The sequence below is a fragment of the Trypanosoma equiperdum genome, assembly GCF_001457755.1.
Source record: "Trypanosoma equiperdum strain OVI genome assembly, contig: ctg_1908, whole genome shotgun sequence".
In the NCBI taxonomy this organism is placed as follows: domain Eukaryota; phylum Euglenozoa; class Kinetoplastea; order Trypanosomatida; family Trypanosomatidae; genus Trypanosoma; species Trypanosoma equiperdum.
In genome coordinates this window covers 14,434-22,771 of record NW_027123958.1, presented here as the reverse complement: position 1 = coordinate 22,771, position 8,338 = coordinate 14,434, and the positions used below count along the sequence as shown (strand labels likewise).

The 8,338-nt window shown below is 48.3% G+C and overlaps 3 protein-coding genes across 3 annotated transcripts; all 3 read left to right on the top strand.

The window, feature by feature from the left end:
- Nucleotides 1-898: 898 nt before the first annotated feature.
- On the top strand, nucleotides 899-4,558 carry TEOVI_000890100 (exportin-T, putative; the record flags this gene model as incomplete). The annotated part of the gene is made up of 1 exon (XM_067223621.1): nucleotides 899-4,558. One exon carries the CDS (start codon nucleotides 899-901, stop codon nucleotides 4,556-4,558), a length of 3,660 nt encoding a protein of 1,219 aa, XP_067079722.1.
- Nucleotides 4,559-5,185: 627 nt separating this feature from the next.
- Nucleotides 5,186-6,352, top strand: TEOVI_000890000 (uncharacterized protein; the record flags this gene model as incomplete). The annotated part of the gene is made up of 1 exon (XM_067223620.1): nucleotides 5,186-6,352. The coding sequence occupies one exon, from the start codon at nucleotides 5,186-5,188 to the stop codon at nucleotides 6,350-6,352; it is 1,167 nt and encodes a 388-aa protein (XP_067079721.1).
- Nucleotides 6,353-7,113: 761 nt separating this feature from the next.
- Nucleotides 7,114-8,055, top strand: TEOVI_000889900 (uncharacterized protein; the record flags this gene model as incomplete). Its single annotated transcript, XM_067223619.1, has 1 exon — nucleotides 7,114-8,055. One exon carries the CDS (start codon nucleotides 7,114-7,116, stop codon nucleotides 8,053-8,055), a length of 942 nt encoding a protein of 313 aa, XP_067079720.1.
- Nucleotides 8,056-8,338: the final 283 nt, after the last annotated feature.

The following is an 8,338-nucleotide window of genomic DNA, read 5'->3' as shown; positions in this document are numbered from 1 at the left end:
CCCCCCCCCCCTCCCCCTCTTTTTTTGCAGGCTTAATTGTGTGTATATCCTCTACAGCGACCCACACTCAGTCTTTCGTCATTCATAATATGTGCTCGGGTTAACTTCCTTTTTTCTTTTTTTTAATTCGCTTCTCTTTTTTTTTTCTTTATTAATCGCATTGTCTCTCTGGTGCCGTTCTTCATGAACTGTGAGCTACTAGTACTAGTGCTACTCGATCATCATCATCATCATCATCATCATCAGAACGCATTTATGGAAAAAGAGAGTACCCGTGGAAGTTAATTATTTTATTCATTATTATCATTATTATTATTATTTATTTATTTATTTATTCGTGTGTGTGTATATTTTTTTTTATCTTTTATCGTATTTCTCTTTTCTATTTTTTTTCTTTCTCTCTTTCTTTTTGGTATTTGTTTTTGTTTCCATTTGCTGAAGTGTATTCTTCAACGAAGGGGGAAAGGACACCACGTCGCCCAGGGGCACCGTGGGGCTGAACCACCGGACGGAAGAGGAGTAAAGTAAAAAATAAAAAAAAAGAAGAGGAAACGTAGAATTTTGTAAATCTAAAATTAAGGGTTTCTCTTTTAAGGAAATATAAACAGGTATATTAAGCGCAGGACAAAAGGAAAGAAAAAGAAGAAATTAAGTATCAAGCGGCTAAAATAAAATATATATATATATATATATAAAGAGGGGGACGGAAAGAGCAAGGAGCGCTCCACCTCTCTTATTGTCACATTGCACGCGTTACCTTTAGCAGTGTGTATATATAGTTATATATATTTATATATATACATATCAGTTGGAACGGTCGTTAGTGGTTCGTGTGCCTTTAGGGTAGTCTTTTTAGGATTCTGAGCAAGCAAAAACGAAAAGAAAGGGGAAAATATAAATGTCGCAACTGAGCTCCCCTATTGTGTTCTCAATGGAGAGTTTCACGCAGGCGATGGAGCTCACCCACACGTATCAGCCCGGTGTAACGCAGCAGCAACGGCAAGAGGCAGAGCAGTATCTCATGGAACTGCGTGTCACAGCCGATGGACTTAACTTAGCATTTGGTATCATCAATAGCGAGCCGGTGCAGGACACGTGCTGTTTTTGGGCATTCAACACCATCATGCATCATCTTCCTCGCATTGCGCGTGATGTTGATGACGCCAAGGCGGAGGAACTCTACAAAACACTCTTCTCATTTATCTACCGCTACTTTTTTTCATCCAACGCGCCAACCTCAGTGTCGGGTGCGTCGTTAATAGGCCTTACGGCAACTTCCTCTTCTACGGTTAACTGCACCGTTCTGAGCGGTGTTGCCACAGGCACGCGGCAACGGCAGTCTATCGACTACCTTGCGAATAAGCACGCCCAAATGATGGTGGCTGGATTGCAAGAGTTCTTCCCGTCTCGCTGGCGTTCATTCTTTGATGATGCATTTGAGCTCATCAACCGTGGCGCATCCCTTCAGCAACATATTCGCGATTCTGTAACTTTGTACATATTGCGGCTGTTTGAATATATTGATGAACGCGTCGTCTCAGTGCGCGAGCGAAGTGATAGAAGCCGCGATCAAAGAGCGCGCGACATGGAGTTAAAGGATGCCATGCGAGAACATGTCATTCCTCGTGCTACTGCATTTTGGCATGCAACGTTATGTGAGTGCCGACAGCGGGTGCCTGAACTGGCAAATATTTGCATGAGCATCGTGCAAACCTACATTGAATGGGTCGACATCTCTCTCTTCTTTACCGCGGAGTGGATCAACCTGCTGTACTTTATGCTCTCGGCAGATACCGTTCGCGGAGCTGCATGTGAGTGTCTGTGTGGGTTAGTAGAAAAGAAGCAAGTACCCGCTGCGAAGTTAGAGTCACTGCGTAAGCTCAACGTCGTGGACGCGGTACCACGAGTTGTAAGTTTAGTACCTGCACCGCCAGAGAGTGATGAAGATGTGAACTTTACAGAATCGGTGGCGAAACTGGTGCGGGAGGTGTCTATGCAGTTCCTGTCGCTTTATGAACACATCACTAGCAACCGCAACAACTACGCCAGTTGGGGTGGAGTGAGTGGCGCTCGTGGAAACCATGCGAATATGAGCCACAATAGCAGCAGCGCGGAAACAGCTACGTCTCCACCCTCACTCAGCTGTGTGAGGAGCACGGAAAGCTTAGATGCAGAAGGTGGCATCGATTGCACCAACGTGGATTGCAGGAACTTTCAGGGGCGCCAACAGCAACAACACTCATATTTCGTTCCTGATGGTCACCTGTCTGTGGAGTTCCTTGGTGAGGTTCAAGTAGCGTTAGATGTTGTTGTTCCGGAATTGTTGCGACTGCTAAGCATTCGTCACGACGTTGTTGTGGATACACTTATTCCATTCATCCAAATGTATATCAAGTCCTCTGCTCTGCGTGAGGAGCAGGCAGCACAGCTCCTTCGTGCACTTTACGACCACACGGTCATAGGAGGCGTGGCAGAGAATGAGGAACCTTTTTGGATGGATGACATCATCGACCGCCGCAAGCAGATGCACAACATAATGCGGCTGTTGTTTAGGGATCATCCTGCAGTTGTAATGCCGCATCTTCGGGAAGTCGTTGCGCGGGCCGCTAGTAGCGCCTCCGATCCAACGACCGCTTCTGCTGAAGGTTTCGGTCAGACCGGAGTGATGGGGCAGGACAAGGATTTAAAGTCGCATGGAATTGATAACATTAGCAATGGGAGAGGCCTCAACTGTGAAGGGATTAGTGCGGCAGTAGGCGGCAGCAGCAATACGGCTAGCAGCCCGGAAGAGGCTGAGGCTGCACTGCGCTACTTGTATGAATTAGGTGAATCCTTTCGCATGGAGCAACTCCGGGACAGCTCCAATGAGTTTGCTCAACTCATATTCGCTGTGCTCACCTCAGAGCACCTTCCACAGCATACCTGCTCTGTTGTACACGTAAGCTATTTCGAGGTTTTGGACCGTTACTGCGTCTTTTTCACGTACCATAGGAATTACATACCACTACTTCTTCAACGACTGCTGCTTATGCCACATGGCGTTATGAACTCGAGTCCGAACGTGCGCGCCCGAATTTGTTACTTATTTGGTCACCTCGTGCAGGTGCTCAAGTCATCCTTGGTGCCACATGTGCAAGATATCATTACTGCACTTCAACGTATCCTCGCCGCTACGGAGTACCTCCTACCCAGCAACCGGCGGGATTTATACGAGGCCATTGGAATTTTACTGAGCACAGTGCCGCAGTTACCCGCTGCTGGTGCAACGGAAGGAACGGCCATGACGCTTCATGTCGTTCAAGTCGTGAGGCAAAACCTTCGGGATGCCTCCGTCGTAGGTAACATCGCTTGCGCCGAGGCGGTGGCGGACGGGATATCATTTCTCACAGCCCTGGTGAAGGGGCTCCGTGGTGGTGGTGGTGGTGGTAGTAGCGGTAGTGGCGCCGCAGTAAATAACGCAACTTATACCTCCCCTAATAAAAACAGTAGCGGCAGCGGAAGCAACGCATGTAGCGAAAGTATTAAAATTAATAATGCTACAGACGGTAATTCGGTTTCGGAATCCACCGGTGAGGCAGTGGTGGCTGAGGTATTTCATAACGTTACATCCGATGTAATGGAAGTATTCAGTACATGGCACGCGTCTCCATCCGTACGAGACCGTATAGTGCAGTACTTCACACAAATGGCTCATCTACTTCCCTTCGACTCCATGAAGGTGTATGTTCCTGTGTACACTAGCAACTGGTTGATGTGGATGGAAGCGGTACAAGAGTTGATCAAACTCCTACGGTTCCTTCTTCAGTTTATTCACCGAAGTGGCCCCTGCGTGGCAGAAATACTCTCGCAACTTATGCCGCCTCTGCTCGAGAAAGTTAGTGCCGTGGGTGAACTCTCCGCTGAGGATGATCAATCAGATATTGTGTCGGAAACCATGCGGGAACAGCGAGATGTGTATCGACAGCTATTTGCCGTCGTTCATGGTGCTGCGCAAGCACAGTGTGCGCACGTCATTCTTTTTCTCCCGTCTGTCAATCTCAATGCCTTGTTAGTTCAGCTTCTCACGGCAATTCAACTTCCTGGAGAAACGGAACTACCGAAGATTGCGCTTCAAATCATGACGAAGGTCACAGCCACCGTTGAACCATGTTGTACGAACAATGAAAGCAGCGGCGCTGGCCGCCACCCTCTTCGCAACGACTGTAGTCAAGGAAGCACTGGAGCTGCTGGTGAAGCATGGATGAAGTTCATGCTAAATGATGCTTTGCGCGTTGTATTTGCTCGGATGTTTTCCCCTACCTTCGACCTCAAGGACGCGAAGAGCCTTCTTTTCATCGGCGAGACTGGGCTCCTGCTAAAGGCACTCATGAATAAACTTGGCCCCGCAGACGCTTCACTTTCCGTGATGTTATATGAAACATTTTCACCGTTGGTGGGTGAAAGTGAAGCGACGGGCTTTATATCAGCTCTGCAACAGCAGCCGGGGCGCTTCTCAACGGAGATGAAGGTGCGCTTCTGCAATATGCTGAAGTTTGCGAGGCAACATTACGCAGCGTAGTAGCGGCGGTTGGGACTTTTTATTTGTTTTTTTTTCCTCCCGCCTTCCCGTTTAACCTAGTTGGGAGAATATGAAAATCCATACATAATGAGCAAAGCATAAGCGGCCGCATGGGAATCCACTCTGTTAGTAGCAGCGAACGAACTTCCAGTTGTAGGTGAGATGTCGATGCCACTTTTTTTTCTTGCGGATGTGAAATGATGCCGCATTTATGACTTGTAAATTTCAACACGCTCGTACAACTTGTTGTGGGAACGACCGTTATTGAAGGGTGCGTATTTGTACACGTACAAAGAAAATTACAAAAGAAAATAAAATCATATACTTTTCTTCTGCTTACTTTCTGTTGACTGATTTACGGTTTCCTTCAAAGCCAAAAGCGCTTGAGGACCTCGTCTGTTCCGACTCTCCTCTGTCCTGGGCGCTACGAGGGTCGAAAGTGTGCTTTAAAACACACACACACACACATACACAAAACGTATGAATTTACGCATGTGTATATGTACGTGTGTGCATATGTTTATACTTCCGTTTCGATTTACTTGTTTCGTTTGAACCTCAACAGTAAAATTATATTAAAAAAAAGGAAGAGCAGAAAAACAAGCGCTCCATTAGTAGCCCAGGAAGATGCGGCGCGGTGGTGCGAGAACCCTTCAGGACGAGAAGGTTTTGGTCCAAGAATTGGGTAGGCTTTTCCACGTGGCTCGCGCTAATGCACGAGAGCAGCGTGTAATAAAGCGAGCGGCCGCTCGGACTGAAGAAGGGAGCGCAAGTCCGAGCAAGCCCAGAACCGGCAAGGCATCCGAGAAGAAGCCCAAGAAAAAGGAGAGCAACAGCAAGAAGGGTAAGAAGGGGAAAAGCAGTAGCGATAAAAGCCGACGCACGAGGGGGCCGCGGCGCAAAACCCGCGGTGGGACAGTGTGGGTAGTGTTAAAAGGGGGTTTTACACGTGTACCCACCACCTCCATGACTGCCATTGTGGAACATAATAAAGTCTTTCGTGGGCGCCTCTCTGAACAACGGCGGTTGGCAGCTCTGGAAGCAGCGGAGGCATACGTACAGACGGCATGGCAGCAAGCGCAGGAAGCCGGTTTACTCCTGCCGGATGGCAGCGGACCGAACAGCGACGAGGGTCTTGAATACCTGCGCGAGCAATACGACGTGGCGGCAGGAATTCTTCGGCGTGAACCCGTCGGTGCGCGCCTAAAGCAGGTGGTTGAAAGCACAATTTCGAGCAGCGCTGCAGTGGGGGCGGCGGATATGACCACAGCAGTGCCAGAGACAGTGTATGACAGGGACCAATGGGCGGACATCATCACTCGTGAGAATGTCATATTGCGGCGCTTTTCCAAGTCGTTGCCGTTAGAAACAGACAACACCGAAGCTGTGCTGGCCGAGGCAGCGGAAGTCCCTTCGAAGTTTTACTTTCAGATTGCGGAGCCGCTTGCTCCTCAGGACAGCAACACTTTGGCCCTCACTCCCAACAGCAGCAGCGCAGATTTGCTCCACGGCGAGCAGGTGATTGACGTGCTTCCAACGAAGTGTATCGTTCGGATCCGTGGAAGCGGTGGAAAAAAGCACACGACGATTATTTCGACACCAAAAGGAGTAAATAGCTTCAAATCGAACTTCATGCAGCTCATCCGCAAAGAGATTAGTAATTCCAAACTACCACGGGGGGAGCATACGGTGGAGAGCAAGCAACATCATCAACGTACAGGTAGTGGAAGTGGGACTTCCGATAATGCGAGCCGTGGCCAGCCGAAGAGGCACAACAACCGACGACGTAAATAACTGAAGCATAAAAAGAAAAGAAAAGAAAAGAAAAAAAAGACGGGGTGGTAAGGTAGATATTGAAGGGTAAAGAAATGGTGAGGAGGGGACTAGCATCCTTCAGATCGAGCTCTGTGTTTTTTTTGTTTTCTTTTTCTCTTACACTCTTTCACTCTTTCTGATTTTTTTTCTGCTTGAGTTGGTGTGCGGCAATGTGACTACGTATTGGTAGGTTGCCATGTCACTCGGAGTTGAGGTGAGTTGTTGCAGGGAATTTATATTCCCTTGTCTTTCGTATAACAAATTTCTATAAAGAATTGACCCAGTCGCGACTAAGTAGTGTAACATCTCTAAAACCTCTAGGAGGAATAACAGAAAAGAAGAAAAGAAAAAAAAGAAAAGGAAGGCGGGCATCGTGTATAAGCTCCTCATCCGACAGAAAGCTAAATGAAAAGAAAAAGTGGAATGGCTTCAACTGCGATTGAGATGCTTTTGTAGCCTTTTACTCAACCCTGCGCAAAAGTTAAGACAAGACAAAAACCTTGCAGTGCCTCTGCCCCGATGCACAATGATGCGGGTCATTCCGATAAGGCATCTCTCTCTTTTTCCCCTATTTTGCTTGAGCCCTGCCTTGTGGTTCTCAACTGCTGTTCTCTTTTTCTTCTTCACGCCACACTTAATGACATTTATAGATGGTGGTTGATTTGAAGCCAAAATTATTCACAGAGGAAAACTGAAAGGTTTGAAAATATTTGCCTACTGAGGCAGCACTGCATTTCATTATGCATTCACATCTACAAAACACGTTTAGACGTACAGTGCAGCTAGCGGTCAAATACCGAGCTGTCAGCAAATGCCGTCGCATACATACAGGGCCCATTCCTCAGTCCATGTTGTGGCTCGCGGGCGCTCGGGAAAGGCATATAAAACGTGGAGCCGACACTTCTTCGCTTACTAATGATGTCTGCCACACGCCACAGGGGAGCGAATGTGCTCGGCAGCAGCAGCAGCAGCGAGAACAACATCACAAAAGGCTTCCGTGTGCGAAAGGAAGTGGCCCCCCAACATTAGCAGATGTCCCTCCTCTCGTATTGGATCCGCCCTTCACACCAGTTGGCGGAGAAACCGCAGTTATGGAAAGACTTCATCGAATGCCAGTGAATGGTACGGATGCCGAACGATATGTTGTTTCATATAATTGCAGGGAGTGCAGTTCCACGCTGTTTAGCAGCAATGACTTCACAGTAGCCAGCACTCTCGGGTCACATAAAGATGGTTGGCCGTGCTTTACCGCGCCGGCAAGTGCAAAAGCGCTTCAGCTGCGTGGACTCCTACAGCGCAGTGCCGTGGGCCGTGGTAGGGGCGCGATGGCAGCCGACTCCAACCGTGGGGATCTCAGTTCTTCAAGGGAATTTATTTCGTCACCGCTTACGGCAACACTTGCAGCGCGAGGGCTTCCCATTGAGGGGGAAATGACCCGCACGACACGCAGCGGTCGGTGTGAACTGTTGAAGCCGAAGACATGGCGAGAGACGTGTTTGAGGGATGTGAACAAACGCAGCGATCCGGCGCTTCTAGAGGGATGTTGCTCCACTTGTGGGAACGCTGTCTGCCGTGTCGTGACAACTCGGGGCGGGGCAGTGAAGTATGTCGTAAACCCAACTGCCGTTACGGCTGAGCTGATTGGGGAAGAAGAGGAACCGCTCTCTCGGCAGCGAAACTAAAAGCATGTGATACACTCGGTTCGCCATTATCATTATTATTTTCTGCGGTTTGTCGTCGTTTTGATCCTTCTTTATAGAAGTGCATCTATGCAGTCAGAGGGTGGGGTTGACCCTCCTTTTCACTACCAAAGTAATTGACTTCCTTTTTTCGCAGGCTTGCAAAACCGGCAATCATTTGAATAGGGTGTGCCGCACTGAACGATGGGTTAAGAGATACGGCAAGCAACAGGAGACGAAGGGAAGTTAACATGAAGGTAACTACTCTTCAGTTCATTTTCACATA